Here is a 13,560-nt window from a genome sequence, read left to right as displayed (position 1 = left end):
GGAGGCGGCTCCCCCATTCCCCAGCCCCGCCTCGGCGGCGGCGGCGGCGGCGGCAGCAGCACGGGTCCGGGCCCGGGGCGGCGGCGGCGGAGCGCGGCCGGCGGCGGAGCCCTGCCGCGGGGCATGGCCCTGGCCCCGGCCCCGGCCCCGGCGCCGGCCCCGGCCGGCCCCCCGCCGGGGGGCACCTCGGCGGGGGAGATGGAGCGCTACTACTGCCTGCTGCGGGCCGCCGCGCTGCTGGAGGCCGCCGCCGCCGGTGAGTCCCCCAGCGGGGACCGGGAGGGGGCACGGGGAAGGGCTCCCGGGGGGTGGCAGTGATCCGAGTGTCCGGGCTGGGGACGGGGCTGGGGGAGCCCGTCGGTGCCTGCCGGCTGTCCCGTGCCGTGCCGGGCTGTGCCCTGCCCGCTCGAGGGTCCCGGGGTTCCCCTCGGAGTTGCCCCCCGCCGCTGTGCTCAGCCCGGGAGCCCGGAGGCAGCCGGGGGCGCTGGGGCCAGGCGTGGGGGGAGCGAGCGGAGCCCACAGGTGCCCAGCTCCTCACCTCGGGGAACTCCCGAGCCGCTCTCAGGCTGTGCGGGCACGGTGCCGGTGGGGTTTGTAGCGCGATTGCTTATTGAGGGCTCTGGGCGTTTTTTTTTTTGGCGGATTGCATTAGCGGTGTGGAATGGCCTCGTTTTTTTTTTTTTTTTTTTTAAAAAAAAAGGAGAGAGTGTTTCACGCTGTGCTGCCGACATCCCTTTTTGTTACTGGGAAACGTCGCTCCAAATGAATCCAAGAGGTTTTGGTAAGCAGTAGGGTGTTTGTCGGTGGTCTAAAACTAAAGAAGCCTTCCCTGCAAAGCCGCGTGCCAGCCTGGTGTCTGCGATGTGCCCTTTCCTAGTTTCCGAAGTAGAAAAGCGGTGGGTGTGTGTAAAGCGTGTGCGGCTGTCAGACAGCCCCTCTCCCTCATCCCCGGGTCTTCCCACATCGCTTCATCGCGGCAGTGCTGGGGATGCCCGGAGCTGTGGTGCTGCCGCTGTGGTTATATGGCTGCACACCCCGAATGCAGCGCGCTGATGAGAAGCAAACGCAATCCGATCTGCTACCCCGGGGCTGTAAGCTGCTCTTGTGCCTCAACAATGTTTCCTTTGATGGACAATGATCTGCTCATAAACTGTTTGGAGCCTTGACTTTTTTGTTGTTGTTGTTATTTTGTGTGTTTGTGGGGAGAACTGTTTTTTTTGCAGCGAGGCCCTTAATAACCTGGGGAAGGCGGTGGCATCCCGGGTGACTCCGTCACCACCAGAGGATGCGTACCTTGTCGGAAGGCGAAGGTGCTCATTATTCCTTATTAGCTCACAGCTGGCAGCGCGCTTGGAGCCACGCCAGGCACAAGAAAGACACACTGACCCAAAAAAGCTTGCAGTCTTAATCCTGGTTTCCTTGGCCTCCGTGCAAAGCGCATTTTAGGGAGCGGGAGGAATTTATCAGGGTGCAGTCACGGGTGGGGACTTATCAGACCATCACCTGCTTCTGGTGACGCTGCCTGCCCTCTGTGCCTTCACTGGTCCTGTTGTTCGTCCACACCTGCAAACAGTAGGGAGGTGCAGAAAGAGGTGAGCATGGTCAGGTAGCAAAGGATGCTGCTTGAATATGTGTGGTTTAAAAAAAAACAAACAACAAACGAGCAAAAAAATTGTTCCTCCTTGCACTAGTGTCAGAACAGGGATGGAGACGTGGATGGTGAGCATGTTCTAGGAGAGATGTTATGGAAAACGGGTGAAAGCAGGCACCGGGTTTCTTGTGAGCGTGAGCCTTGTCTTCTAACCCCTCTTGGCAGATGACCTTTGTACAATGCTCGCACAAAATCAAAATATCTCCACAGAAGCACAAAGGCACACTTGTGTGGTTATAGCTGCGGGATCTGGACACATGATTTGGGATATACATAGATTCTTAAAATGAAACAAAAAAATGAGTAAGGTTCTCCAAATCGTGACATAATAAATAGGTTTTTTCCTTCATTGCTGATTCTGAGCATTCAGCCCGATCTGGGGTCATGCTTTTCTCTGGGGTCATGCAGTTTCTCTTTGCACATCAGTACAGGAAACTTGTTGGGTGTTTCTAGTACAAGGTGATTTTCCCCTATGCTTGCCTCACAGTGGGATTTACGCCTATGTGCATTCCAAGACTTTTATAGCTACTCCGACCTTCAAAAAGGCTTGGACTCCCTCAGAAAGGCTTGGGAACAGGGGACCAGCACCCTCTGAGAGCTGCACGCTGTTATGGTCCAAGCCTCTCCAGGTGCTGCAGCCACAGGGGGACCCCAGGGGAATAGTAGCGGGGGAGCGTCGGTAGTATGTGGGATGTGCTTCCTCTTCATAAGTCACACTTGCTACAACTGCAGTTTAATCGTTTATCATTCATTTACAGTGACAAAAGCGAAGTGACAGCAGGGCTGTGTGGGAGGGAAGGAACTGAAGTGTAAAATACGGTGGGGGAAAGAAAGTCTTCCAAAATGCTGGCTTCGCCAGGGAGCTGCAGGATGCTTAGAGACGCGTCGCTTCCCCGGAGCTCCTGGGGACAGGGTCACACAGGAGCACGGAGCTCAGACATCACCGCCACGGGACTTGGAACAGGGCCTGACTGTTGGTTTTGGCAAGTGGGGCTTGTAGGGCAGTCTGGGAGCCAGGAGTCAAGCGAGTGCCCTCAGCCTCCTGCTGCGAGCGGGCCGCTTCGTGCTGCTGCGTGTCGCAGCAAAGGTGGTCGCTTCGGCACGCGTGGCAATCGCAGCTTGGCTCCCACGCCGCTCCTCTCCCTGTTTGCTCGGCTGCCAAAAGCCTCAATCGTCTCATCTGACAGCTTCCCCAGCGCAGCCAAATTGAAGGCCGTTGCAAATTGGGGGGCAGAGGAGCAGGAGTGAGAGGACCGGCGTGCAGATTGCCGTGTTGTGGTGGAAGCGGCGGGGTGGGGCTGCCCTGGCTCCCGAGCCCCTTTCCTCCCAGGCGATGCTAGGCTTGGTTTTGCAGCGCGGCTGAGTCAGGAGCTCTGGCTGACGGCAGCTCCCGGGGCAGAGTTGTAGTTCCCTGGGAAGCTGCGCTGGCTGGGCCACCTGCAAGGTGCAATTATCCATCTGCTGCTGCCTGGACGTCTGTCCGAGGGCTGGGTGCTGTGAGCCAGGCTGCAAGCGCTGGCAGCGTGCTCCCCACCTCCACTTCCATGCCATTGACTTCTTCCTGCCCCAGGAAAGCAGCTGGCTGGATTTGGATATGTGCTTTTGCTCATCGGTGGAAAGACAAAATTACATGTTTTCATTTTCAGCTCAGGAAAATTGGTTTTAGTTTCCTTAACTTTGCAGCAGACTTTCCAGGTTCTGCCATTGTGGGAACCTGGCTGTGCAATTTAGTTTCCTGGCTACGTGGGCAGTGAAAGGAAATAAATTGTTCCAGTGACTTCAGCGAACTTAAATCTGGGTTTCTAAGCAGGTATCCTTGGGCCCAAGGATTTACTGCAATTACACGTGTGATGAGTTACTTTGTGCACGAGGCTGGAATTTGGCTTGGAAAAAAACAACACTTCAGTGGTATTGAATGATGATGTGAAAGCTATTGACGTGTGCATGCTTTTATTTGGCTCGGCTTTTGAAGTCCTTTGTGCTGAAAGTGATCTGGTTTGGAGGCTGGTGGCACTGGCTGGGAAGGTGCCTTCTGACGGCAGATGCTGAACATTGCTGGGCACAGCTGGCAAGCGCACCACAGAGCTGATGTGCAAAACACCTGTGAGCTCGTCCCAGAGCCTGCCATAAATAAGAAAGGACTGAAAGTGGGAATAGCAGAGAATTAAAAGTACATAGAGGTTCGTAAGTATTAGAAATTCAAGAAACTAGATTTTCTCAACTCCCACACTGAGTTTGAATCCGCACGGGTGGGCGTTGAGAAACTTTTATTACATTTCTTGCAATAGATGCAAATTCATGGATAGTTGAGCTGGCTTTTTTCTTTCCCAATTTTTGCTTAGTTAGGGGTGAGATGAGAAGCAGGTTGCCTGCTCGGATGTGAGCAGGTCAGAGCATCCAGTATCCCGCTCCTCGCGTTAGGAGATTAGCCGCAACAATAACAGGAGATAGTTTGTAAGCCTTGCTGTCGTTTAGTTTTCTCTAGGCTAGCCTTTTCTGAGCGAAGCTCCTGCAGTTTGCCTGCTGTCCCCTCTAGGTTGGGAGAGACTCACCCATGAGAAACCCCTTGGTCACCAGTGTGCAGGGATGCCCCAAACATTTCAGGCTGAGCATCCTCCTCCTCGCTGGCAGCACGGCTTGATGTCAGCTACCAGCAACCTCTTTGTTCACTCTGGTTCCCAAAACTGTATCAGAGGACAGCGTTCCTGTGTGTGCCAGGTCCTTGGGTAGCTGCACCTTGCCTGAGAGCCTCAGATGGCTGCAGCCTGTCCTCAAAGCCATGGCCGTGGTCAGCAGGAATGAGGTTTTGCTGGTTTCCTATGTTAATGAGCGGCTGTAGCCAGGATGTGTGGGTGTCCGGATGGACAGCGTCCCCTGCCAGAGGGCTGCCCAGGGCTCAGTGTTACAGGATCCTTGGTGCTGCTCTGCACAGGGTGGCCTCCACACAGCCCTGCCGAGCACCTCCTACGGTAAGGTGATGATTCAGCTCCTCCCGTAAGGATCAGCAGCAGGGACATTCCTTGCGGGTCGGCACGCTGCCTGCATGCTGGTCCACAAGCCTCAGCTGTGCTGTCTTAATATTATCTCCCTATTTGTTACCTTTATTTATTTCCCAGCATTTTCTTTTACATTTTTATGCTTACCATCAGTCTGTCTAAATCTCAGCCTTTTGAAAGGTCATTGGAGTTTTACAAAAGCTTCCCTTTTTTTTTTCTTTTCTTTTTTTTTTTTTTTCCTTTTTTTTTTTTTTTTTTCCACTGTATGGTTTCTTAGATACTGGTAACTGCAGATGCTTCCAGGTTTGGGTGGTAGGGATCTGTGCCTGAGCTGAAGCATTGTCTGCAGATAAACCCTGGAAGGCCCTGGAGAAGAAGCGCAGCCACTAGGTCAGGAGAGAGGACCATCTGGTGCTGTATCCTGCCTCCTACACTCTGCCGGGGTGGGTGCTTAGGGAAAGATAAAGGAACAAACTTGCAAATGGAGCAAGCCTTTCCTTAAAAAAAAAAATCCTCCCCAGTCTGGCAAAAGATAATTTAAGGCATCCTTGAACCAGGCAGGGTGACCAAGGCATCCCACATAGCAGTGCACTAACCCTGCTGGGGCTTTGTAAGGCTTTTGGAATCCCTGGGCGGTTTTGTTGTGCTCCTGCCAGATGTCACTGCCTCAGCTCCCCACCTGTGAGATGAGACAACCCTTCTGGTGAGGTCTGTCCCGTCTGCCACCCCGCGGGCTCGGAAGCGAGTGTCTCACCCCATAGCTCTGCCAGCTGTGCGCTCTGTGCCATCCCACTGCTGGTGCTGGACACGTGCCGGTGTGTGGCTCCTTCCTGTGTCAAACCTGTGGGAGCCACGTGGATTGAGAAGCTCTCTGGGGATTAGTTGCCTGCAAATTGTTTTATAATGTAGAAGGGGTTTTGCAAGAGTGTCTGCTGTGTCAGGGTTTTACTGTTAGGCTCACATGTGACATGGAGATTTGCCACCAATAGCCTTATCAACAGGACTAGCCGAGGAGATGAATCTATCACATCTTACAGAAAAATAGGCATTTAAAAATCTTATCTAACTGCTAATCTTTCCCTCCAAATGACAATCTGGTTTCCGCTGGCTCTAATTAAGAAGCAGGCAGCTGTGGGCTGCAGGCCCTTGCCCAGGGACACGGATGCTCCTGTGCTGCCCGCGGCTGCTGCAGGACACGAGCTGTCCCCACGCAGGGTGTTGGTGCTGCTGGACAGCGGGGCTTGCAGCAGTCAAGGGTGTTGAAGCCTTCTGCCGTAACTATTCTAATGGGTCTTTTGGGTCTCTCGCTTGGCAAGGGAAATGGCTGCACTGCTTGGAAACTGCTGGATGTTTGTGGTTTTAGCACAGCAGCAGAAACTGCTGTACTTCCAGCTACGTGACTAGAGGTGGATTTGGGCCATGTGGCTCCCCCGTTACAGTAACGGTGCCTCGACTGCGCACCGCTCGCCCCCAGCAGCTTCCCTGGAAGTCCTCGTGCAAGAGCATATGTGTGTCAGGGCAGGTCACGAGAGCAGCTGGATGTGTTCTGGTGCTTACAAAGCTGCGTGCTGTCAGAATTGACTAGGGGTTACCTATATAGCTAATGCAAAGTATCTTTGATTACTTGCAAACGCAGAAGAGGACCGCAGCAGTTCTCACACTTTGCTGAGTCCAGCCACTAAGTTCCTTTTGCAACTGAATTTCTGGGCTGCGGAGAGAAGGAAGTTTGATGCAGGCTCTGCTTTATTGCAGGGTGTTCAGCACATGGGGAAGAGTTCCCGCAGGTCTCAACCTGTGGTCAGGCGGTTACCCCGGGTGTAAAGGTGTAGTTCCGCCATCCAGCTGTTACGCTGCACGTGCTCTGCAGCTCTGAGGTCTTTGGTGGAACTGAGTGGAAACGTGTCTTGCTAGCGGGCTCCTCTGCTCTTTTGCCCTGTGAATTTTGGAGGCCCCTTGGTGTGTGACCCACAAGCCCTGTGGGCCCGCTTGCCGCAGACCTGGTTATGGAGAATGGTGCCTTGGCCTCAGGTCCCAGGGGAGGAGCCACAAACGTTTGGTGGAATTCACATCTGACCCCGAGAGCTTTGGTTTTCTGATGTACCCAGAAGCTGGTCCCATGAAACACTCGCCTGTTGATGCCGGTTTTTGTATGGACACGAACTCCTACATCAGCCAGCAGGATGGAGGCTGCAGCCTTTCCATTCCTGTCGCCAGCCACGCTTGTGACCCTTTGGCAGTGCCGAGTCTTGGTAGTGTGTGGCCACAGCCTGCCTGCTCCTGTCTGCAAACAAGGAACTTGAGCAGGGGGAGACACGATTTACTCCCAGCTACCGAAGAATTTCATCTCAAAACCAGGAAGGAGCCTCGGGACCTTGGCTGTCAGTCCTCTGCTCAGACCTGGTCCTGCAAATAAGCCTTTTGTAAATACAATGGGCCTTGTGTTCCGAGGAGTACAATGTCCTATTCTTCAGAATATGTTCTTTAACAGAGACATTGTGCTAAACAGCACGAGCAGAACCACCAACTTTATGCTGGCTGGCCCGTGGCCAGGAGCCCTGGCTGCCGGGTGTGTTAGGTTCAGCCTCGTGCAGGTGCTGCTCCTCGGGGGGGACGGTGGCAGTCGGGATCCTTCTCCAGGGGTAAGCTGGCTGGGGAAGCTGCCGGGAGAACTCCTCGTGCAAGCGTCTTGTTCACAGTAGGGCAGTTTGCAAGCAGGATAAAGTGGTATTCTTTTTTTTTTTTTTTTCCTTAATAACTCCCTCTACCTTGCTTTCTGGACGTGATGTGCTGGTGGAGAGAACGGTGATGGTTCTTGTCGTGTGTTGGATTGGATTCAAGATCTTTTCAAATTACTCCGTGAGAAAGCCGAGAGCGGCTCAGCAGCTTGCTGCTGGGGCGATGGAGACTCGGGTTTCCTGCAGCAAAAGGAGGCTCTGTCCACTGCTGTGGCATGGATTTTTTCCGTTCTTCCTGGTGGAGCTCTTAGCTTTTGCAGGTGATTATATTTCAAGCGAAACTTCTGCTTATCCAGAGTGAGTGCCCTGAGCGATGGGCTGCAGGCTTGCTCCTTTTGGGTGCTTCTTTATAGGAGTGGGGTAAAACAATCCGGACTGAGTTAGAGGGACAAATTGCAGGCTGGTGCTTTGGTCTTTCTGCCTGGATGTAGGACTGTGTTTCAGTTCTTTGCCCCTGTGAATATTTAATTTTGCAAAGAGGAAAAAAATTCAACAGGAAAAGCTGAAAGGGTGTTCATTGCACTGCACTGATTAATACTTGGGGTAAAATTTGAAGCCGGTGGGGTGTCCTTTGGCAGTTGCAGGCTGATGGCCCCAGTTAACCTAGAGAGTCACCACGAGGCGTGGACATAGGTTACAAATGTGCTCATTTACAGGCTCCCTTGACACCAAATAACCGCTTCTTCTTTGGATCCAGGCATCCAAATGGACAAAAACCAGAGAACAAGCAGATCATGGAGAAGCTCAACGTGATCCTTTACGCTTTTTTTGGTGTGGTTCGGTTTTGTTTCCTAGGCTACGGCAGCAACCCTCAAATGAAGAGCTATTATTCTTCATTCACAACAAAGCCGTCTCCAAGTGTATTTTATAGTTGCAAACAGTGTTTGGCCGGTGTTGTAAAATGTAAGGCACTATTACATCAACTTGGCAGATGTGTTGCACAGCTGCTGTTAGCAGATGCAGTGAGCCTGCAAAGTTTAGAATAGAAAAGAAAACAAGTTGCCAGAGAGCAAAGCACTTCAGAGTTTAATTGAGTCTCTTGGCTGCTGTGTTTTGTGAGTGAACTTGGACTCAGACGATAGCCACCCTCTCTCTGAACCTCACTGCAGACTTCTACTATATGCAAGCACGCCTCTGTGCTCAAATCACCTCGAAAGGGAAGACCTCTAAGAATAAGCATTAGCCTTACACCTGCAGTCTGTGTGCTGGCTGTGAGGTGCTGTGCTATGGAGAGGATCCAGCAAAATATCCTGGTCAGCGTAAACCAAGTGATGGGGACAGGATAGAGCCAGCAGGTTCCCTGCATAGCCCACATGAGTTTTCCTCCAAAGGGCAGAGAGCTCTGCATTTCCCCCTTGTCCTGCTTGGCTTCACCCATCCTCTGAAACTCCGTGTCATGGTGACAGTCTGCTCTGCAGAGTAGGACCTTTCAGTTATGTGCCTCTGAACGTAGTAGTTGCAGCAGCGTTTTATAAACACCCACCTTAGAGCCTATATAAAAAAATGTTATTACACCGTTATGGCCATTTATCACCTAGGAGCTGTTTGTTTTCAGTAAGACCCTAAAAGCCGAGGTCACACCAGCTGTGCAGCTGTAGTTTGTGAAGTGCTCTGGGGTGCAGTAATGCGAGGGGTTCAGGCATGATTTGCTAACGGCCCTGCTCTGTCCTGCACTAACTGGTGGCCACAAAGCCTCTTTTTGAGAGAAACAAGTGGACTTGTATGAAACCTTGACATCTTCCACCTCGTGTGGGCTGGCTGAGCTGTTCATAGCCAGTGCTAGGCAGTACCCTGTGGTCTTGTCTGTACTGTCCCAAGAGGGTCTGTCAATTAAGAAATCAGCAGTTTGCTAATGAACATCAACTGAAGCCTTGTTTGAGAGGCAGATATCTTTGTTGCCCTTTGTTGCCTTTCACCGCTCTTTTTCCAGGGATGAATATTTGATGACAAAGGTCGCTCTTTTGTATAGGATGGTAACATCCAATTGATGTGTTGTAGGCACAGCAACGTGCTTGCAAACCCAATGCCAGCGCTTGCTTTTCCTTCATGTTTGTCCAGGAAGCTGGATTTGATGACAAATGCAGACCAAGCACAGGGATGAATTGGCCCAGGAGAGGTTCCAGTGAGAATACAATCAGCCTGCTGTGCTCTGACCTTACCAAAGGGCAATGCTCCTGCTCCTCTGGCCTGCGTTGAAGCCTCGTGCCCGCAGGAGATGGGGAGGGTTTGTCAGGGAAATGCTCCCCGAGCCTTCGCTGCCTGAAGCAAAGTTCTCCCGCCCAGTTCTTCCTCAAATGGGTTATTTTGGGTGCTCAACTTGAGACTGCCCGGAAGGACCTGATTTCTCTGAAGGTGCTGAGTGCCCCCTTCCAAAAATGTGGTCCCTTGAAAAGCAAGGAACTCAGATTTGTGAGGATGCTGTAGGAATCTGGGTCTCCACCTCCATGCTGAAGTCAAGAACGAAGCCTTCTGTGGACAAAGAATGTTTGGGAGCAAAATCCTTGCTGGAAACCCCGATGCTCAAAGTGGTCACTCCTGAGCATGGTACAGCCCCTGTCCTATGGTGCTTTGCACGTCAAAACCAAAAATGGTCCGTGCATTAACCTCCTTTTTTCAACCTGTTTACTGGACACCTATTAATAAGCCGGCATTTCCCTTCCATATCACTACAGAACAGCAGACAAAAGTGGCATTATTGTAAACTTCGAACTGTCTTTGGTTTTACTGTTGTGCATGCGAGTCATACGAGGGCATTATATTACCAGCAAAACTTTGCCCGGCTTCCCCATGGCTGCATCTTCAGGAAAGCAAACATGAGGTCTGGGCCGCTGGGGTGAGCTGGCTTTAGGGAAAGGCTTTACTGAGCGGGAAACGTCCACGTTGCTGCTGAACAGCCCCACTCCTCCTTGATGTTGTGAAGACAAATGTGTGTGCACAGCCTTGGGGCTTTTGTCTTCTGTTTTCAAAGACTGAAATGTTTATTATTATATATTCCATGTGTTGGAGCTTATTAACTTATTCATGTGATTTTTATCAGTTAGAAAGTTTTGACATGGAAAACAAATTAACAAATAGAGAAGAAAGTGATCACCCCTGTTTGTCCTCCAGTTAGGTGAGGCAGTTATTTAAGGGAGAGCTATTTGAAGTATCCTTGCGGAACAAACTTCTTCCTTACCAGTTCTGAGGCCTGTTAAAATCAAGAACGTTGCTGCGAATGCCAGCCCTTAATGAACAAAAATAATATTTTTATCTACAAGAGAAGAAATAACAATGCACACGTAAAAGGAGAGCAGCAGGTGGCTGGCGTGGATGGCAGAAGGCAGAGTACTGTGCACTCAGGGCTGTCATGGTGCGGCTAACAAAACACTTGAAAAATCCTTAGATAAAGTACAAGTGACCAGAAGGCTTTTGGGAAAAAGTAAAATAGAATAAATATTGATTATGGTGAAGTGTTCTGAAGAATTGTCCTGTCTGATTTAGAACAGCCAACAGATTGCTCCCTAGGACTGACTCCGTAAAACAATCAGTGTTTAAAATGTAATTATCAGAAAGCAAAATGACCTTAATCTGTATAGATGTGTTTCAAAACATCTATTTGCAGGAACAAGGATGTTTAATTTTTAGCTATCTTTCCATTTATAGATAATCTAGAATGATGTCCACCAGCTATAGGCTCCCATTGTGTTCAGTGAGTCTGCTTTATGTTTGCTTTTCCCAGTGAAAGGTAAAATTATATATATTGTTCTGATGTGCATCATTGCCACTGAAATGGTAACAGCGTGCTAAATATGGTATTAAAACAACCCCTCCCATTATTTAATTAAAAAGAAATCTAATTGCGAGCATAAGAACAACAGCCTTTCCTTTCCAGTGTGTGTGGCCCCAAGCCAGCTGAACACAGCCGGGCTGATTTCGGAAGCTTATTTACTCAGAATTAAAGACAATATGAAACCCCAAATTTGTTCGCAGTGCAGCAGTCCTGGCTGTTGCTGTTCCCAGCAGAAACCTCAGCCCATTATACTGCCAAGGCTGGAAAGCACTGAAGGAGTTTGCAAAATGGGGGCAAAATTTCTAACTGCAAAACATAAAAGTTACATTAGAAATACACTGGTGAGGGGAGAAGACTCCCGCTCCCCAGGAGTTCTCCCTGAGTACACCTGATAGAACACATTTACTAATGACTTAGGGCATTTGCCCTGTTAGCTCTCCGGTGTTGCTATTGATTCTATATGTTCTTTGTTACTAGCTTTCACAGATAGTTCAGGGAAGGTGCGCTGGGTTTGAGTCCCGCCTTTGAGTTGACACATTGCTAAATGTGTTTGCTTTGGAGTTTTGCTTCCTTTTTGACTGCTGCTTTATTTATTTTTTTTTTTCCAGAAACTGCAATACCCATCTGTGCAAAGGACATCAGTGATGATTTGATGAAACAGTTTGCTTTCCTTTCTGGTGTGTACGATGAACTTTTCCATGTTCTCTCTCTATGTGGTAATTAAATACTCCAGATGAACCGTTTGGCAAAATGATACTCCATACGGGATGTTATCCATCAAGTAGTCTCCATTGCCACTAGAAATGTTGTTAATAAAACATTGGGGTGGTTTGAAAGAGCATATTAAATTTCTCTCTCAAGACATGCTGTAAAATATTCTTACCTTCAAAACACTCAACGCATTAACAATCATTTTGCAATGAAATGTGTAAGTTCAAGAATAGATTGTTTGGATTTTCCTTGGGACTTCTTTTCTTTCTCATGTAAAGTATGCTCAGTAAATAAAGGAAATATCTGCTACTTGGTAGTTTTGCTTCTGCCACCTGTGTATGTGTGTTGTGCTTGAAATCAGTGCCAGAATCTGACCTATTTTGGCTTTTCTGGTGGTATAAAAAGCCTCTGTAAAAAGGACAGGCTAATGGGTTTGGGGTGGTTTTTGACCTGAATTATGCACCTGGTTGTTGGTGCTGCCCTCCTAGAAAACACATCCAAGGAAGCGTTCTTGTCTTCATTCCAGGTGGCCGAGGGAAGGATAAGGCTTGGATTATCACCTTCCCCGACAACTCTCGGTTCAACGATGTGCCCGAGGAGACTGTAACTAAAGTCTTAACGTACCTCACGTCAGTCCCAAGGTATGTGGCTCCCTTCCAGCTCTCACCTGTGATGCGCAGTGTCGGTCTGACCAGGGTCGGGCATGGGATCTTCAGTGCAACACCACACGTGAGGGCAAGGGATGTCTTCAGCTCCCAGAGCAAGGGAAAAAACAAGCAATTAATTGCAAGTTCTTGAAGTGTCCAAGTGTGATATTTAACGTGTCGGTATCTGCAGAGTCAAAATGGACATCATCCCTATTACTTGTCAGCCTGCATGTATCATAAATTCAGTTTATTAAGTTTCTAATTAGCAGCAAGCTTTCCCTAAGCTTTGACATGTGTCATCACTTAAATACGCCAGGTCTCTGCAGAGTAATATTTTGACGTCTACAAATAGAGAGTCATTACTGTGGAAAAAGAGAAATGTAACCAGAGGAAGAGAATAATTACAGGAACAAAACCATTTGGGGTCCCAATTATACACGATCGCTCAGCAGCGTGCTGCAGCTCCATTATGCTCCTGTATCTCAGGGTTAAGCAGCTGGCAATCTGTCTGTACCACATGCAGGGCTGTGTACTTAGATTAATGGCCCTCCCATTTCTTGCTGCTGAGACTGGTGACTCAGTTACCTGGCATGTGTAATTTCATTGAATAATGCCTGTTTTGGCAAATTTATTCTTTCAGGGAGAGCAGGTTAACAGCAGCTAGATGGGAGCTTTCCATCAGCAGCTGCTTTGGAAGAAGCACTATGTTTTGCCACCTCTGCAGGAATAAAAAGGGCCCCCAGTTCCTCCATCCTCTCTTTTGACCAACTGTGAAATTCTGTAGGCTCCTGGGTCAAGCTCGTGGCTTGCGTGCACGTGGTGGTGGGCACAGGCCAGAGGGGGCTCTCCCCTCCACACACTTTGGCAGCAGCTCACCTTCTTGCTGTGCAGGTTGCCCATGTCCATGTGTGCGTGCTTCTCAGCTCTGCTTGGTTTCTTCAGGGCTTTTTATTCCATGTGACTGTAAACAGCCCAGCATTAGCATGATTAGCAGTCTTGCTGTCCCTGTAATAGGTCAAACTCAATCAAGAAACTAATGAGAGCTGCAAGC

General features: G+C 49.9%; 1 protein-coding gene across 1 annotated transcript in view; it reads left to right on the top strand.

Moving 5' to 3' along the window:
• Window positions 1–208: 208 nt before the first annotated feature.
• The window catches only part of MCF2 (MCF.2 cell line derived transforming sequence), a 56,146-nt gene continuing 42,794 nt past the window's right edge, over window positions 209–13,560 (top strand). The window contains exons 1-3 of the mRNA XM_032196304.1: window positions 209–256; window positions 11,760–11,828; window positions 12,389–12,503. Coding sequence (XP_032052195.1) covers window positions 11,804–11,828; window positions 12,389–12,503 — 140 coding nt within the window. The 5' untranslated portion in view covers window positions 209–256; window positions 11,760–11,803. The remainder of the gene's footprint in view (window positions 257–11,759; window positions 11,829–12,388; window positions 12,504–13,560) is intronic.

The sequence above is a fragment of the Aythya fuligula genome, chromosome 13 (genome assembly GCF_009819795.1).
Source record: "Aythya fuligula isolate bAytFul2 chromosome 13, bAytFul2.pri, whole genome shotgun sequence".
Classification (NCBI taxonomy): Eukaryota; Metazoa; Chordata; class Aves; order Anseriformes; family Anatidae; genus Aythya; species Aythya fuligula.
Note: the sequence above shows the minus strand (reverse complement) of the source record. Positions and strands in the feature narration are given on the sequence as shown.